At 41.6% G+C, this 19,661-nt stretch overlaps 1 protein-coding gene across 2 annotated transcripts in view; it reads right to left on the bottom strand.

The window, feature by feature from the left end:
- The window catches only part of ppp3ccb (protein phosphatase 3, catalytic subunit, gamma isozyme, b), a 43,410-nt gene that overhangs the window by 12,398 nt on the left and 11,351 nt on the right, over positions 1 to 19,661 (bottom strand). For both annotated transcript variants that reach the window (XM_040157006.1, XM_040157005.1), the window contains exons 2-10: positions 17,238 to 17,435; positions 12,558 to 12,682; positions 8,729 to 8,840; positions 8,404 to 8,549; positions 5,815 to 5,954; positions 4,178 to 4,255; positions 2,977 to 3,071; positions 2,720 to 2,845; positions 906 to 983 (exon numbers count right to left, since the gene is read on the bottom strand). In XM_040157006.1, coding sequence (XP_040012940.1) covers positions 906 to 983; positions 2,720 to 2,845; positions 2,977 to 3,071; positions 4,178 to 4,255; positions 5,815 to 5,954; positions 8,404 to 8,549; positions 8,729 to 8,840; positions 12,558 to 12,682; positions 17,238 to 17,435 — 1,098 coding nt within the window. The remainder of the gene's footprint in view (positions 1 to 905; positions 984 to 2,719; positions 2,846 to 2,976; positions 3,072 to 4,177; positions 4,256 to 5,814; positions 5,955 to 8,403; positions 8,550 to 8,728; positions 8,841 to 12,557; positions 12,683 to 17,237; positions 17,436 to 19,661) is intronic.

Here is a 19,661-nt window from a genome sequence, read left to right on the forward strand (position 1 = left end):
TATCATTTTATTTGTCAATAAAATCGATGAGACCAAGAGACCAAATGTGCAGACAGTGCATTAGTCCACCTCCCAATATTTTCCAACTTTCCGAGCTTCTCAGTTGCTCTCGGCCATAAACTTATTAGTTCCTACTGAAGACTTATCTTTAAGCCCAAAGTTTAGTTTCTCCATTGAAGGCCTGGGAGAGCATCACCAGGGAAGACACCAAGTGTCTACTGACGTCTGTGGGTCAAAGACTTCAGGCATTGACTGCAAAGTATTCTCTAATGAATATTAAATACGGTGCTTTAGCGTGACTGTATCTGTCCAATTACTTTTGAACACCTAAACTTTGCACTCTGTGTGTTTAAAGGGCTACATCTCCCGCTGTTCTTTCTATACTGACGTAAACTTATTCAAATTAAAGCTGTGACCTGGCACTTTAATGTAGAATCATTATTTTATTCAACATTGAATGTGCTGAGGAACAGAAAACGTTTGATTACCTGTCCAAATACTTACGGCCTGGACCGTAATGTGTGATTTTAGTTGGTTGCCGCTTCAGCAGATAAATCTGAAGTCTGACATGTCCGGCAACGACGAGAGTTTTCATAATTCACACCCACACAACCACAGGACCATGATACAGAACCCAAAACATAAAGGTGACAAACTGTCTCCTTACTGTGTTTCACGTCTCTGCAGGTTGTCCTTCAAACTGCACTAAACGGGAGTGAAAACGAGCAGCTCTGAAAAGCAGCTCGTAATTAACCGAGCTGAAACACCTGCACGGACATTACTAACGTCACTGGCCGAGGTGAACACTTCTTGGCTCCTAACGTTAGTTGGTTAGTACACTTCTTGCTTTAATGGACAAATAAAAAGACCGGGGTAAGACGAGAGACAGTTGTACATCCTCTTACCCTCACATGTGTCGTCCCCTTCTGACATCAGCTCGTCATCAGAGCAGATGTTCAACACGTTCACCAGCATCTCTGTCACTGTGGGAAAACACGAGCACATACCAGCGTCACATACATGTGCGGGTTTGGTCCGTTACAGCTGGAGGCGAGATGAAGGCAAACGGTAGGTACACAAAAACATTACATTCCGTCTTTGTTTTATTTCACTATCATGCAACTTTTGTTTTGTGTCTTTTTCAGTAACCTTGTGCATTTTAGTTAAGTATTCCGTTTATACGAAACTGGTACATCTGCATTTATTTCTGAAGACATTCTGAATTATGAACTTGACATTCGGGGCTGCCAGGACTGTACAGCTGCAGGTTTAACAGCATTTGGATCAAGTGGCTCCTGAAAACTAAGGTGTAAAAGTCAGTCGGCTCCAGCTGTTATTTCAATGTGTCAGTTATATATTTAATAGGGATGTCGGATCAAGTTTTTAAGATGTTAGAATTAATTTGCCATTTATTTTCTCCATTAATCCTTCTGTCTATGAAATGTCAGAAAATGTTGAAAAGTGTCTGCTAGAATTTCCCACAGTCCAAGGTGACGTCTTCAGATGTCTTGTTTTGTCCAACCAACAGTATAAATCTCAAAGAGGTTCAACTAACAGTCATTTATGACAAAGTGAAGCATGAAATCCTCACATTTGACCTTGGACCAGCAACGCTCTGGCATTTCTGCTTAAAAATGATTAAAAGGATTTTTGCAGTTATCAAAATAGTTGCAGATGATCGAAAGAAGATTAATCTGCATCTTACCTTAATTTTCACAAGCTGCTTCAACCAAATATTGAAGGTCCTGGTTCAAAAATTACCACATTAGATGAAATTTAATGCCTGCTTCACAGTCATACCAGTCAGAATGATGGAAAACCAGTAGGGACAATCAGACCTCGATTAGCTATTAAGAACGTGAGTTTATTTACATTAAGGCCTTTTTTGAGGGAACTGGATCCAATGTCTTTTGAGACTGTAAAATGCCGCAGTGTGGTAAAGGAGCACGGAGCCGCAACACCAGCAGACTGAGGTGGACAAACACTCTACCAAGGTTTGGTAGAGAAAGGATCGTATTTTGATGGCTTTATTTTAACCACTACTGATCCATTAAAATACGCCTGGATCAGCCCCGATACCAATAGTTATGATCAGCTCTGGACATCTGAAGTATTTAATTACGTTTCATATCTTCCACTGCTCTATACTGCTATGCAAAAAGTTTTCAGCACTTCAGGTGTTTAGACTCTTCTCCATCGTCAGTCCCATCAGGAGGCGTCTGATCGGTTCCAGATTCATCCTGCAGCAGGACAACAAGTCCAAACACACAGCCAGAGTCTTAAATAACTGTCTACAGAGACCAGAACAACAAAGAGTCCTGCAGCAGATGGTCTGGCCCTCACAGAGCCTCTTGGAGTCGGTCTGGGACCACACGATGAGACAGGAGACACTGAGACAGACTGAATTCACAGAAGAACCGTGGCAGGTTCTCCGAGATGCTGGAACAACCCACCTGCCAAGACCCTGAAAAACTGTGTGCAGGTGCACCGAAGAGACCTGGTGCTGGTCTAAAGGCAAAGGGGGGTCACAGCAGATACTGCTCTAATTTAGGGTTTTTTTTTCTCTTTCCTGACCTTTGGATGAAGTTCACTGCGAAATAAAGACTATTCGTGGCTTTATTTTTTAAAACATCCTCACTTTACTATTCAGACCTAAATCTTTCACCCAGTACTGTTCACACACAGCATCACAGACACACACCGGCGACAGGACTCTCACCTTTCTCTCCAACGAAGGGCAGAGACCAGGTGAAGACGTCCATAAAGTTGGGCAGCCAGTAGGGGTGAGGGGAGCAGTTAAACTGCCGAATGTTCATCACATTATTCTCATATTTCAGCACCGCCGCTGAGGACAAAACACACCACACACACACACACATTAACATTTCTACTTTGTGATGCACTTCCTCTCTCCTGTTGCCAAGGCTTCAAGGCTTCCAACCCGTTGCCATGGTTACCACCCTTCAATTCTCCTACCTTTGTTATTGTACACATCCAGGTAGTTAGGAGCCGAGAAGATTGTAATTAAAGAAGGGAAGCCTGTCGTCTGACTTTTCCTGTACATTCGATACCTGACGGACACAAAAATGCAGTTAGACATTATACATTCAGAATAAACGGCAAAGATAAAGAAAGGAGTAAGACAAGGATAAAGTTAAAGATAAACTTTACTGATCCATGGGGATCCATTTAGAGAGACAGGCTGAGGGGTAAGAAAACAGATACAAAACTCTTTGACTTAATGAAATTTAACAAATAGAGAAATTATATAGATGACGCGAAACTATTATTAATAATGTTGAATGTTAGATTGTGATAGCTGGTTCACTGAATCCTGTTCAGTGTCTGGGTCTGTCTTGAGAGGAGAATCTAAAACGTGGAATAACGTAGTGAACATCTGGAGGAAGATTTGGATGTTTGTCGACATGAATCCTGAACTTACTTTTCCCTTTGACTGCAACGTGAACGATTTCTGACTAAAAAGTGACGTTAACGTCACCTGATAACGTTACAGTAGTTTAACTTTTTTCAAATGTCGGCTTGATGCCTGCACGTTTTATTTAAGATGCTTCTTATTTGCAGTAGGTTAAACTGCTACAGGTCAGATGGATAAATCAACTTTGATCTGAACAGGACCAGAGATACTATTGGCTGGTGGAAGATAGTGTTTTATTAATCAGGAGCCACAGCGTCTGATTCTGCAGATGCAGGCAGGTCACTGAATAAACCTAAACACTAATTTGTCCATCTTTCATATTATTGTTTAGTTTTTATTTGTTGGCAAAACAATGAAAAACTTTCTGCCATGGTTCTTGCTTTCGAAGGCTGCTTTTGATTTCGTTTTAGTCTCATTTTAATCGTGAGAAAAAGGCTGTCAACGAACGTGTGTCGTCACACCTTTGTGACAAGGTGCCGGCAGTTCGGCCTGTTTGCAACCTTCAGAGATTCAGCATCTCTGACCATCCGTGGGCAATTGCTTGTTACTCTGGCAATGCTTTTTTTTGTGTTTCTTTTATTTATTTTTATTATTATTACTGGTTTTGTTGCTCCAAAAGCTCAAAATTACAAAAAGACAAACATAATAAGAAATGAAAGGGAAAACAGTAATATAGCATATAATCTAATAAAAATAGAGTAATAATGTCTAATCCAATTGGCAGATTGATGTCAGACTCACCCTGCATCCTGGGCTTCGTGTGCTCGTATTACAGACAACAGGTTATTGTTCATCAAGAAGTCACATACTGCTGGGTAACTGAAAAAACAGAAAAATGTGAGTTATTATCGGTGAGCAAACGTCGGGAGATGAGGAAAGAGTGATTTGTCTTTACACGATAAGACGCCAGTTTGGCAAACAAACAGTGACTGATTTGATTTCGGTGAAACACTGTTTCATAATGTTGAACCGCGACCAGCGTTCAGAGCTGCATCCTCCAACAGCTCCGCTGTCTCTCTGTCACCTTGGTTGCTATGACAGTTAAGACTGCCGCTTAAACTCAAGTATAACAAGAGGCGCTGAAAGCACTAAAATTAGGGATTAATTAAGGTCAAGGCTTTTTACGCAGCAGAAGTGGGAGTATATCTGATCCTCACAGAACTGCCAATTCACTTCATTAAATTACAACCAAAAGCCCTTTACAGACCCAAGATGTTGCTTTCAGCTTTCGCACATGGAATAAGTTGATTCTTTCTGCATCTGAGGGGCCTCTGCTAATGTGTGTGCAGGAGGTGGGCATCTCGTCTACGATCCGGGACTGCTGGTTTTGACACTACTTCCTGAAAAACCCGGACTCAAGAGCACAAACCCTGTCCCCATTTTGAACTGTCATGAATTTAGGTTGAAGATGTAAGTGGGCAGTGCTGCTCTGATTATCACTGAGGTTGCACAGGGGTTTGGTTTGTATCTTCAGTTTGGTTTTTTTAGCATTAACGTAAAAGACACCGATGTGTGAATGTCAAAAAGCGTCCCTCGGACAGACAGATGAAGCCAGCAATGTTACGTATTCCACATCTGAAAAGGGTATTAGCCTTGTTTTACCTCTTTTGCCCCACCCCATGAGTGGATAATCATTTTTACAGACTGATCTGAGATGAGAAGAATCTCCTCCATAATATAAAACTGACTCCTTCACTGTGGCTCCTGAACCATCACAGATGATGATGACTAAGTGATAAATGTATCAGACTGATCTTAAGGAGGCTCTCTTTGTGCATTAACCTTCGGTTGCTGCAGTCCTCACCTTCAACCTGACGGCGTTCAGTTCGGACCCGATTGTGTTGAGGTGTTACAGAAAACAGGCCTGACCTCGTTAGATTCGGACCTGAAAACCGGAGGCTACCTGGACGGGTTTCCAGGTTCTGTCTTTGACTGAACTATGCGTGAGTGGGACTCACACAAACACGGCCAAGTAAAACCAGTGCTGACAGCGGGTTGTAATCACTAAAACTAGTAAAGAAACATAGTCATTTGGTGTAATTTCTTAATGAATCGTTTAAATGTCCTGCTACTAAAACCAACTAATGCAGGATAAGAGAGGCTTTTGAGCAGCAGCAGCTTTCACCTCTCTGTGACCTCCATGTGGTGTCAACACAGCAAATTCAGTACAAATATTAAGACAGAGCAGAGAATGCTAATATTTGTTTTCATTATCTGTCTGACAGCGGATTTAAGCAGCAGTCACTTAACCAGAGATAAGCCCTTGTTTATGAGAGCTTTAATCAGCCTAGATTAACAGGCCGAGCTGCTTTTTGTCTTTTTTTTTTTTAAATGCAGAAATGTTTCCAGCAGCAGTCACAGTCAGGACGGCGTTGTACCTGTAGAAATACGAGCAGCCTCTGACACTGTTGTGGCAGAAGTGTTCCTGGGTCTTCTCTGAACCGTAGTCCTCCCCCGGGTCCGACCACAGCAGGTCACACATCGGCCCGAACGCAGGAGGCTCCTTAAACCGGTCCAGCTGCACACAGAAACACAGTCACAGTTTAAAGAAATGAGGCAGGGACTGACCCAAGTAAAAACCATGTCAGCTTGAAACCCCAATTAAATCTGGTGACTTTTACGTTTACTTTTGAAAAAGCAACAACACAACTGAAGCCAGGGCCCTGTAACATGAAGAAGGATATTAGAACTGCAACAATTAGTTAATCGATTGGAAAGAAAATAAAATTCATCTGCAACTATTTTGGGGATCAAATAATCTTGTAAGCAAAAAAACCCAGAATGCTCTCTGGTTCCAGCTTCTCCAATGTGACACGTTTCCTTTTTTTCTTTGTTTTATATATCATTGCATCTGGGTCGTGGACGGTTTGTCTTCCTAAAACAAGACATTTGATAACGTTATCACAGACTAGGATTTCAGTATTTTCTGACATTTATAGAGGAAACAACTAATCAATTCAATTGAAAACATTATCCTGAAAACCAACATTCATTATGAAAATGATTGTTAGTTGCAGCCCTAAAAGATATTGGTGGTTTATTCAGCTCTCTTTGGATTTAACTCAGGTGTTCTGGTACCAAGAAGCCGGCCGCAGGGCTAACTTTCTCTGGATCAGGTGAACTTCAGAGGATCATATCAGAACCTGCTAACAGCCTGACAGCTGACAAATCAGATCCCTACAGGATCCTGACAGGACAATAAAGTGAAAATTAATAAAGAGCAACAGAGGCATTGTTATAGATCAGCAGAATCACTTTGCCTGCATTGATAATCATATCAGGGACAGAGGAAACAACTCTGGGTTGAACAAACCCAGACCCAAAAGCTTCTGCCAAACACAGAGACGGACTAAGAAGCATCATCTTGTGAAGCTTTGGGAATTTGTGATTGTGCTCAAATTTGTGTCTGGTGTAACAAATTTGATTTTGTTTTTGGCTCCGGCCCTTCTCCATTAGGTGACTTTGCTTTTACTTTTGTTCCGAGAATATTTTCTGACTGAAATCCCCGACCAGACGACATAAAGTGCTGCAGTTCTATCAGCAGCTTTAAAACCAAACTTAAAAGTCGGCTGCTAAAAACTCGAACCACGACCCTGGATTTTATGGGTTTTGCTTTATATGCAAATATTTGCGGGGCTGCAACTAGGATTGTTTTCATTATCAGTTAATCTGCTCGTTATTTTCTCAATGAACCGTTCGGTTTATAATCCTCAGAAGAAGCGACGTTCATCACAGTTTCACAGAGCCCAACATGAAGTCATTAAATATCTTGTTTTGTCCAACCAATCCCAAAATATTTATGACGTAAGACAAGAAATACCATCACATTCTCACATTTGAGATGATGGAAGCATCAAATGTTTGTGCTTCAAAATGGATTTAACATTTTATCAATCATCAAAATAGTTGCCAATTCATTTTCTAACTAATCAATTATTTGACTAATCATTACAGCACTAATCATTTATAATGATTTGTTCATCACGAGACAAAAAAGCACCAAAATGTCACTATGGAAAATAAATGGCTGATGGATTATGGATTCTTTGACTTGATTTCCTTGTGGAGCTTCAGCACGAAGCCCCGAGAGATAACGTGTTAAAGTGAGAGCTATTTTAGCAACACGGTCCCAAGATGTCAAAGGACGGATGAAATACGAAAATCAATTCACCGAAATACAAAGAACAGATTAAAAACTCATACAAAATGTCATAAATAATCTTTCACCTTACTCCGTTATTAAGCCCTGAGCTGACCTCTCAAAGTCCCTCCAGTCACTGACATCTTGATGTTTCATGTCAGGCTGTTCCATAGTCCTGCAGCAGTGTAACAAGGAGCTTCTGGCTACCTTATTTACTCTATAGACAAACACATCCGGGAACACAAATATTCAAGAGCATGCCCACTGATAGTAAAACATACTACGGCTAATTTATGGGAGAGACTACAAGTCTGGAGTGTGTCTACACGTTGAAAATGGCGTATGTATTTAAAAGGCCTGTACAATAATTCACACGCATTATTTCTAGTGTTTCTACGGCTTCAGATTCTCTCCTCTAGTTGTGTGATTGTACGTTTTATATTTAATCTCACTGAAATCAGTTAGTTTGACTCTTTTTCCCAAAGCTGTTTTTCTTCATTTTCTTCACTTGCAGTACTCACACCGTCAGTGTGTTACCTGCCAGATGAGCCAGACACACCTTTTATGGACAATGAAGTTGTATTCTATTCTGCTTTTGCTGCCACAGTAATCACCCTGCGGGTACCACTGTTTGATCTCATACCATATGAAGTACTCCACTCACGTAATGTTTGATGTTTAACAACTCCTCCTCTTCTACGTGAACACACTCGACGCTGGATTAGTAAACCCAGTTGGCCGGTAACTGGCTTCATGATACCAGTTGGCCAGAATCACCCACGTGAAGCCAAAGAGAGTCAGACCCGCTCCAACTTGCTTCAGTTACCTTTCGTATGTCATCCAGGCAGGTGACTTCAGGGCTCAGACCTCCGTGGACGCACAGGAACTGCTGGTTGAGGAGGGCAGCCAGAGGCAGGCAGTCAAATGCTTCCATACAGGCGTCGTATACACGTTCAGAGTACTTTATTTTACCTGCAGGAAAAACACACAAACGCACACGCACCAAGGTCAGATGACTGAACATGTCCCATTTTAAAACACACTGCTGAACACGCATCACCGCTCCATCTAAGTTTGTCTATGGCGGGGGCTTTTAAAGACAAACACACGCAAACCAAAGGAAAACATGGGGCCGGAGCAGCAGGACTTACACTCCTGTTTGAAGGTGAAGTACTCTGTGAGATGCCGGCACTCGTGGTTGCCTCTGAGGAGGAAGAGGGTGTTGGGATGGTTGATCTTCAGAGCCCAGAGGTACAGTACACACTGAGGAGACAAACACATGGCAGGGGAAGGTTAATCCGCGGTCAACCCCGATTAAATACTGTCCCAAAATGATAGACTCTTCAATCAATATGATTATTGATCGGCACAGCCCTAGGCCGGCGGTGAATCCGCACTTAAAACTTCTCAAGGGAACACTCGTTTCAAACGCTGTATGTCAGTAACATAGGTTTTGTGATATGAGACTAGATATCATCTGGTAGCTCTGGTTACTGAGCTGGACCCATCAACCAAAGTTACTCAGATCAGTTCTCTTGTCCTTCAGGTATTTCCTTCACTGAACTGGCGTCTGCCAGAATTAGCAGCCTTTTTATTACGGATTTAATACGGATAATGTAGGAACACAGGCCGAAACCACATGTGCCTCTGAACGCATCACATGCGAAGTGTCCAACAACCACTGATATAGTTGGATTTAACCTGTTGCTCCCACCACCACAACAACGGATACATACGCCAAAGCATTATGACCACCCCTGCCTGATATGCTGCTGGACCTTCGTGTGCCGTCCAAACATCTCCGACCTGTCGAGGGACGGTATCTGGCGCCAAGACGTTAGCAGCGGATCCTTTAAGTCTGGGGTTGAGCCACGGTAAACTTGGACACGTTCTTCCAGCACATCCCCCAGCACCTCGTCTCTGGTTCGTATGTTTGCCCCCCACCGGCAGGTACTCACCACCGCTGAGCAGGAGCCCCCCCCCCCACGAGCCTTGCCGTTTCACAAACGCTCTGACCTGGTAACCCCCGGTAACTATATCGAGCTGGTCCTTGTCAAGGTCGCTAAGGTCTTTAACCTGCCAATTTCTCGCACATGATCAGGCTTTATATGTGCTTTATCTGTATTCTCCACAGGTCATTCACTTTTGTGATACAGAGCGATGGTGAGCTACACATTCATTAGATTTATAGAACTGGAGTTACCTCCAGGTAGCTTCTAACATTATTTCGCGGTGTCTCCTTACTGTGTTGGGTCATTCATATAAAACAGCGGCCGCGGTGAACAGAAGGTCAGCAGTGCCGTGGCTTTCTTAGATCTGATGTATGTTTCTTCAACTTCGGTGACGTTGTCTTCGCTCTCGACCAGCATCGGAAAATTGTAGAAGAAAACACAAGCAGCCACTCGCTGCTTTTGCCGTGGGTACGAGGAAACCCCTTAACACAGGAGTATAAATCCAGCTTTACTGCTCTGTTTTGTATGCACTCATGTTACTAAGTTAGAAACATTGTCACCGTTATTAGAATCTTAAAATGCCCAACTGGGTGTATATGTGATAACAAAGCCACTTGTTGGAAGACAGGTCACTGCACATTAACAGGGGAATAGAGCAAACAATGAATGTCTCAGTGTGTGCCTGGGTAAACAAAAGATTATGAATGAACACCGTGGAGTTTTCTTAGAGTCTTTTATTTTGGTGAATACTATTTCTGCCTCGATTTATTCCAGGAATCAGGTATGAGGGAGATAATTCACCTCTAAATGTTATTAGGAACAAGAGCAGCTGAAGGACCGAAAAACAGTGTGAGTGAATCTGACAGGTGTCACACTCAACTTCCAAGCAAATCCACTCTTTTGAGCTGTCGGTCATTTACTCAGTGTTTTTTGTGCTGCGTCAAAGCACCTGTTTAATTTGATTTTTCTTTTTTTTGTGGAGGCATCAACAATGAGCCAGATCTGACCAGCTGTTCATCCAAAGTACACAGGCCTGATCTCAGAGGGAGGAGAAGAATAGCAAGTGGATGGTTTCGCTCTATTAGTACCGTGGACACTGTACACCCTGCAGAAAGTGTATACCAGGAGTATTATCGGGTCATTTTGATGCTTTAACTCTCCTGCCTGTAGCTGAAGAAGTTTCACATGTCAATATGACTGTGAAATTGGACTGAATAGCTGATATAGAAAAGCTAAGTGTAAATGATTCTAAGAAGCTTTAGAGATTGGCTGCAAACAATTGATTAAATCACCTTGGTAGGTGGTATAAGCGGTACGACAAAATCTCTGTCGCTTGACGAACTCTTTATATATCGCACAGTTTATATCGTCCTATTGTCCGGCCCTGAGGTTAAGTTTAAAAGAAATAAGACTTTTCATATATCATGTATGAAAAGTTTACAATTGACTGAGGATTAGACAAGAAGCAACCACAGAAACAGCTGGAGCAAACTATAAAAAATACATTTCTCATTGTTTTTAATCTTCTCTCGTGTCTTTTAAGCACTTTCTAAACTTGTTTTTGAAAAGTGCTGTTTAAAAAAGACTCTTATTATTACATAAGTAAGTAAGTAAATAAATAAGTAAGTAAACGTTATTTATATACCAATTATCAGAAAGAGGTTAATTATTCCAAAGTTTTGGAGCAAAGACAGCAAATGACCGGTTCCCCTTCATTTCCTGTCGAGCTCTGGGAATTTCCAACAAACAGTGATCTGCTGACCTGAGCGACTTTAAGTTACTGGATGGACATAACAATTCAGGGATATACTTATTAAGTATTATTATTATTTATAAAAAGTTAAACTACTGTAACGTTATCAGGTAACGTTAACGTCACTTTTTAGTCAGATATCGTTCACGTTGCAGTGAAAGGGAAAAGTAAGTTCAGGATTCATGTCGACAAACATCCAAATCTTCCTCCAGATGTTCACTACGTTATTCCACGTTTTAGATTCTCCTCTCAAGACAGACCCAGACACTGAACAGGATTTCAGTGAATCAGCTTCTGAACGATCAGTTGATCTGCAGTGAAGAGAACAGCTAGCTGTGCTAACGCTGATGCTAATGCTAATGCTAATGCTCCGTGAGGAGGAGCGGTTCAGAGTTTCTAATGAGAACTGGTCAGTCTGTTGTTTGACTGCAGAGCAGAGTCACACGGACGCTGTGAGTCAACAAGCAAACAGCTGTAACCTGTAACTGTACACAAAAAAGATGGAAACAGCTGTAGGCTGAAAATGGTTAGAAGACATAAAAATGAAAAATGCATGATTACAATCAAGACTAAAATGTCACTGGCGAAAACTGGAAAAATCTAACAAAAGTCTAACGACTAAGATTTGACTAAAACCCAAACACATCTTCGTCAAAGGACTGAGAGTAAAACTGTGGTCAAAATGGACAGCGGCCGGAACATGTAGTAAAATCTAACATTCAGAGCTGTGTCATACAGTAGTCAGGTCGTCTGAGTTTGTCCCAACTCCATGGAAATGTGGCTTTCTGAAAATAAACGACTCCTAAATTAATCTAGTTCAACACAGCATCAGCTACTCCAAAAAGTATCTGACCCTGTGGCTCAGCCTGAGCTGTGAAGATAGAGTTCCAGGATTTCCACTAATCCTAACAAGGATCCTAACAAGGAAGCATGACAGCAGCCAACGAAAATATCATGCCGTCCATAGCTGCTTAAGAACCACAAGAGTCCCTCCAGAAAACACACACACGGTCCTTTCCCAGATTGTTTTGGAGCGTGGCGGCAACATGCAAGGCGAGTGTGTGCATCTATGCTTTTGTGTTTAACTGGGTGTGTGTGTGCAGGGGTGGGGTGCTGAGTGGGCGAGCAGACAGACAGTGTGCCTTTCATTTCCTACGACTATTTAAAGACGCTCCGCTAAGTCGTGCAGGGCTGCGGCCGAGCGACAGCAGCCTCCAAATGTCAGACGAAATGGCAGAAACACAAACATGTGGGTGCGAGCGGGCCGCCACCTACCTCGATGCTGAAGTACCCTCGGTCCACATAGTCCCCGAGGAACAAGTAGCGGGTGCTGCTCGGGGACCCGCCCACCTCGAAAAGCTTCATCAGGTCAAAGAACTGGCCGTGGACGTCTCCACACACTGGACACACAAACCATATTGTTTTTTTTACCTATGTGTATCTAATATTAACAGAATGAAATGTTATTCTGCGGCCAGGTGCCCAAATGAACATTAAAACAGCTTTTGCCTGCTCTAGTCATTCCCCCTGTTCAGACTGGCCATTGAAAGTGTTTTCACTGGAGATGGAGAGGACAAAAGCCACAGTCCTCATTCTGTGCAAAAATATTTCCAACTTTATCTGAAGTTAATGTGAGGCTTGAACAGTCTGAGTTAATCCAATCAAGTCAATATTTTCAAAATTTCTTTTTTTTTTTTTTCCACATGAAATTCCCCACTTCTAAAAAAAACAAACTCAACTTTGGAAGATATTCACTTGATATCCACTGAATGTATTTCTTTCTATTCCTGATTCATCTTGTACTTCAGCAACCTTTGCATCGCTGGTGGCCTCCGCCCAGGGACTACAGATGAACATTAGCCTTTAGCTATCTCTGGTTAGATAAATATACTGTGCATCATTTTAAAACATTCGACTCCCTCTCATTCATTTTTTTTTCATTTTATTTTGGAAAAGCATTTATTTCCCATTCATCCTTTTACGTATTGTGAGTATTACTGCAAGCAGATTCCCATGGCATTGTAAACTCTTAAAACAAAGGATTTCCCAGTATGTTTGATAACCATTTTACAGCCTGGCTCTCCCAGAGGTTTTCTTTTATAACATTAGCTTTCATTTTTACAATTGAACATGGGAAGCTTGGGATGAAGGGTAACAGTAAGCTGTTAGATGCGATAAATATAAACCACATTATATTCTCACTCATTTATTCTATCAAATCATATAAACTCTGACCTTACAGTTTAATGTACTCAGTCCGTTTGGTCCATATTCAGAAAAAAAACACTTGTTGGATTTGGATGGAAAATGAAAACCTTTCCATAATATATATTCTGTCCAGTCGTCCGGGGGGGCTGGCTCTGATTTAGCCACTTGCTCGTGACAACCTTTTTACTTGCTGCCAGAAGTATTTGTTCCAGTTTCCTATCATTGATATTCCACCCTTCAAATGAGATGTCACCCATATGTACAGTATTACCTCTAAAAAGGGATGTTGAATCCAAATACATTATGAGTTTCCTGTCAATAGGGCACAATAACCTGGCAATTCCAGAAAATATGGAAGTGATTGGCGTCATTTATCCCACAGTCTCCAACATCTACCACTACTTCCCTGATGTCGTTCTTGCCATGGCGTAATAAAAAAACCTTACAACATTTTTCCGACAGAATTCTGGCCGTGTAGTTGAGCTAGTTGAATTCCATTGTGCTTGAAATATTCTCTTCCAGCCCTCCTCCGAAATATTAAAATTTCCCTCCTTCTCCAATCTCTGTTTATATACAGTGTGTTCTCAGACTTGGACTGGACAATGCCGTTGCACTTTCTGGAGATAATCTTATTACATGTTGTGGATCTGGATGTTGACCAGAATATTTTAATGATTTCGGTTTATCCCGTTTTTAAAGCTACATCCAGGTTCTGGTTGAAATGATGCTGAACTTGAGGGTATCTATAGCAATATTCGTTCCAGACCATGTTTTTTCTGTGAGGATTCAAGCCTCTGTAAAGACCCCTTGTGAGCAAATGTATAATAATTAGTCAGGCCTTGCCACTATATTCTTTTCTTAACAGTAAAGATTTATACCTGATCCTGGATTTTTTTTCCCCCTATCAACTTGAATTGGCGCTAACAGTTTCTATTACATCATCAGTCGGTCGTTTAATGCCAGTGTTGCCAACTTAGCGCATTTGTCGCTAGATGTACCGACTTTTCAGACCCTTTTAAGCGACTTTTCTTCACAAAAGCACCTAGCGACAGATCCAGCGTCTTTCTGGACAAACCTTAGCTACTTTCCATAGAAGAGAGTCTTCAGTGATGCCCCACGAGCACGATGTCGGTCTTTCCCTGCAAAGGCACAAACTCTCTATGCGTCTCATTCAATTGACCGGACGGCAGCTGACACAGATGTGAATGAGCTTCTAACTTGCTCTGTAAGTGATCATTTTACAGTTAAATTTAGCTGAAACCACAGCACAGCCGTTGTCTTTCATTTATATGTCTGGTGATTCTGTCAGACGACGTCCTGGTTATAAAATCAGGATTTTAGCAGCTTAGAGCAGCAGCTTGGAAATGGCCTGGAAGTGAATGCTGGTTAACATGTCGTCTCAATGGGCTGCGTTTCAGTCACTGTTTCACACTTGTTCCGTTGTCTGACAACAGAAACAGACAAATATGTAAATGAGAACAGCTTTATTGGGAATTCGGCTGGATTAAAATACTGTATATGTGAACACAGAGAGAAGTAAAGTAGGTGAGAGTAGGAGAGAAGCAAACAGATAAAGGGCGGTCCAGACTTTTACTAGGTTTTGACCTAGTGATATAGAAGAATCATCAGTTTTGGGAGCGGCTGCGTAGGCTGGGTTAGGTCTATCGATACATCATCAGCAAATAAAGCAATTGTTTGTCCCCCATGTCTACCTCCTTAATGTCATATACATTGGCTCAAGAGTTCTATAAAAAGGGAGGAGTGGTGAAGCACAGCAGCCTTGTCTTGTTCTTTGTTCTAGGATGAATGAATTTGACAAATCACCATTAATTTTTATCCTTACCGACAGTTTAAATGTTTCCACGATGGACTCGTGACAGCCGAATTTTGCTAATACCTTGTATAAGAACGATCATCTGAGTCAAACGCCTCCTCAGCGTCTAAACTTAATGGATTTCTCTATTTCCTGTTTTGTTAGATGTCTAATAATGTGCAGTGTTCTCCAGATATTATCTTCTGTTTGTCTTTATCAGAAGCTGAGCCTTTGTGATCTAAATGGACAAGTTCTGGTAGATAATTTTCTATTCTTCTGGAGAGTATGGATGTGAACGATTTATAGTCCACATTTAATACACCAATGGGACGATAATTGCCATAATCTCATTTTTCTTTTCCGTCCTTTGGTGTGACAGAAATGATTGCATTCCTCCATGAGGATGGAATTTCCGTTTTCTGTGGCACCCAACTAAAGGCTTTCGGTTATGCTGGACCCAACTGTTCCTGCATTGATTGATACCACTCAGGAGTCAAACCATTTATTTGCTTTTGGTCTCCCAATGGCTGAGTATTCATCTTTTTTTAATTTCAGCTATCAATTTTTCATTTTGTTCATTAGTAAAAGGTTTCCCTCCAACTTCATAATTATATTGTTTTGTAAATAACTTTTTTTTGTCTATTTCTTGTGTATTTATTTAATCTATTTCATTTTCTATTTTCATAATGTTTGATTTAGCCCTTTCATTTAAAGTATGTACATGTTCTCTTCGTAACTTCTTTAATTTATCCTCCAGACTCTGAAGCCTTTGCTTTCTGAGTCTCTCATCAGTTACTGTGTTTAATGCATACCAAAGCACAGATGGCGTCAACCCACCATTGTTACAAACGTCTAAGTGAGTCTTAATTTTTTTTCTTTAACTTTTCTTTGGGCTATGGATTATTTAAAATATTTGATTTCAGCCTCCAAAGTGTAGATCCTGATTTAGTATTGAGATAGAGTTATATAAATGGGACTATGGCCTGAAAGAGCGACCGGACCAATATGACACTCACCTATTCCTTGAAAATGAAAACGAAAAAATAATCTATCCTAGAATACACTGCGTGAGTTTACTCCCAACTAGATGGATACGTTTTGTCTCCAAACATCTATAACGCCCATTTCCTTCAAAGAAGTTTATCTGCTTGCTGATACCTCTGGAATCTGAATTTCCACATTCCAGGGAGTCCAGTCTAGGATTTAGACATACATTAAAATCTCTTACACAAATTATAATCCTGTCTTTTTTTTATTTTTTATTATTGATTATTTCAAATATTTGTCTTTAGAAAGACCAGTCAGTACCTGGGGGAACACACACATTAAGCAGACGCACTCAGGTTCCTTCCGCTCTCTGAAATGTTTAGTGCATAATTTACAGCACTTGATAAAAGAAAGGCCATTCCCATCCAGCGTCCTGATTTGTAGGAAGAGGAATATATAGGATTCAAGTCCATTTTGTTTAATTTGGTATGCTCAGTGTCATTAAAGTGGGATTCTTGCGGAAGAGCCATTTGAATTTTCTCCTTCTTTAACTTTGACAGAATCTCCCCCGATGTAATCGGACCGAGCACCCCGTTAACGTTAAAAGAAGATACACTTATAGGTCTACTTTGCATTTAAGTGACTTAACGCCATTCCATGGAAACAAAAAGGCAGAAAGGACATTGCGGAGGGAGATAAAAATAGTCCGAGGGCACGAGGGTGGAGGGTTGGATACCTAAGCTAAGCCACATGTCAGGAAGGGCAGCTGTAGAAATAGACTGCTGCATCCGAGACAGGGTGGATCTGTGAAACTGGCTGAGTTTCCAGGCAGCACCACCACACACAGACCGTCCTTGTCTCACTTTACTTGACTCCGAATGATCTCAGTTTCAGGGAAATCTCTCTAAGATACGATGAGATCCAAGTGTCAGAGTGACGGGGTTTACCTGTGATGGGGGCTTCCACTTCCAGCATGCATTTCTCCTGGCGTAGGATGCTGGCTCCCTCGTTGATGATTCGTAGAGCCGCCTCCTCCTCCAGCCGGCCCTCCTTCACCAGATGGGCCTTCAGCAGCTCCACGCTGGGCCTCCCGTCCACATACAGGTCTTTGACCGTCAGGCGTGTACCGGGAGGATATGGCACCGCTACAAACATGCAGGAGACAGACGGGAAAGAGGCAGACGGGTGAAATATGCAGCTCGCTTACAGACCCACACAGAGACACACACACACACACACACACACACACACCCACCCACACACACAGCTGCTGATAAACTCAAGTTCACTCCGAAGACCGAAGGGATGGTCCAGTTTTTCCAGTGTGCTTTTGTTAACAATGGTTTCAAAATGAGGCTATAAGCACGGGAGACATTCTCAGCAAGTAAAGAGTGTCACAAACACAAAGCAAACTACCCACTGCAGCAGATGCAAATAACTGATCTTGATTCAGTGTCTTTTTTCTGAGGACAGAACCTCTCCTTTAGCCTACTTGATTAAACTGTTTGTTTAACGGTTGTGTTGGGTTTTTTAGATTAATCCATTAATCGTCTGGTCTGTATTGAAAGGCCCATTTTTATTTCCCATAGTTCAAAGTGCCATCTTCAAATATCTTGTTTAGCCCGACCAACAGTTAAAACCTACAGATATTCAGTTTAGAGTTGCAATTCAACAGTTGCATTCATGATTAATTGATTCATTAATTTGATCTATTAATCAATTAAGAAACTAATAGCTGCATGTAACACTTCAATTACGTCTGTTAATTGAACATGTTGGCTAGAAACATTTGCACTACAGCCCACTGCAGGAACATAGAGTATATGATATGCGAGTGCACTTCGTCCCGTTTCAGTTTGTTTTTCTTTTCAATGTGTCGTTTCTCAGCGCTACCTTTCTCCTTTTGCTCTTTATCTTGCCTACAGTACTGTTGAAAGGAAAACAGCTATCTTTCTAGAGATCACACCAAGGAGCTCCAGCTTCCAGAGCTTAACTACGGACATAATTCTCCTTTTCTTTTTTTAATTTTAAAATCAGATCAGCAAGAGAAATTCCTGTAAAGAGCACGACAGCATGTCGAGGCTGGACCTGAAGACAAAGGATAACAGCTTGGCAGCACACATCAACCCCTGAAGGAAATACCAAACAGCTTAAATCCTGGAAAACACCTTTGTTTCACCAAGAGATCTGGCAGATCTGAGGGAAGAGGTTGTGCTGGAGCCGAAAAATTTATTCTTTTTATACTGAAATCAAACCTTTTCAAATGGCAAGCGCTGAAATTTTAATTTTGACATGCATAATTAACATGTCTTAACAAGCTGGAGGGGCTGGTGACTATTGGCTTCACAATTTAAATGTACTCAGCTGTAGCTAATTGTTCTGTGGGTTGGACAAATCCAAAACCAAACTAAGCTGTTGTCTGGTTAATTGACTTTATGCATGCCGATGTCTGTACATTTACGCTCGTCCAAAGATAGTTTAGTCAAATAAGACACACCGCTCTTTATCATTTTTGACGAACGTAAGAACTGAGCTGTGTCTTCTTGTGTTCATATGACCAACAAAGTGGCAAGTCTAGGGAAGTCCCACACCAGACCTGATCCGAATCCTTTTTTGTTGAGTGAGTATCTTCAGATACCAAGTCCAATCTGATACTTACACTAAAGTTTTATGACACCTCCATTTTTCCAGCTTTCATTTAATTTACATAATTCAATGTCTCAGTGTTTCTGAAACCAAAGCACAGAACAAATAAACAGTTGGTGATTGTTGAACCAAATTTATCTAAATTTCTGACTCATCCAGCAGCTGAACTCACTCCTGACGTTTCTTTCTACATTGTTGAGGAAGCTGGTCCCAACTCTGTGGCAGAAGTTCCCATCAACGTGTTGCACCTGCAGGTTGCTTTGCTTTCAGCCTCTGTCCAGTTCATCCCAAACCGGCTCCACGGGGTTCAGGTCTGGAGACCGTGCCGGTCTTCCATCATGTGAAGCCTCTGTCTGGTCCTGTTCTTCTAACGTTCTGGCTCATTATCTTGCTGTAGGACGAAGCCCCGACCAACCAGTCTGTCTTCCTCTGGTACTTGTCTCTCTCTCTCCAGTCTGAACCCAGTAAACCAGTAACTACTTCCTGCAGCACAGCGTTGACCTGATAATGAATCAGAGGGTGTAGCAACACACTTTGTCCCGAATCTGCCTTTGTACAGACAGATTTGTTTGTAAGTCATCAGCAGAAGTTGGGGAACCTGTAGGAATAGTTTGCTTTAACTTCCGAGGCTTCATTTACTTTCATTGCAGTAGGAAAGATGTGATTGAACCAGTTTCTCCACCCCTGAAAACAAGGCCCGTTTTCTAGTTTGTTTGTTTTTTTGT

This window comes from Xiphias gladius, chromosome 20 (genome assembly GCF_016859285.1).
Source record: "Xiphias gladius isolate SHS-SW01 ecotype Sanya breed wild chromosome 20, ASM1685928v1, whole genome shotgun sequence".
Taxonomy (NCBI): domain Eukaryota; kingdom Metazoa; phylum Chordata; class Actinopteri; order Istiophoriformes; family Xiphiidae; genus Xiphias; species Xiphias gladius.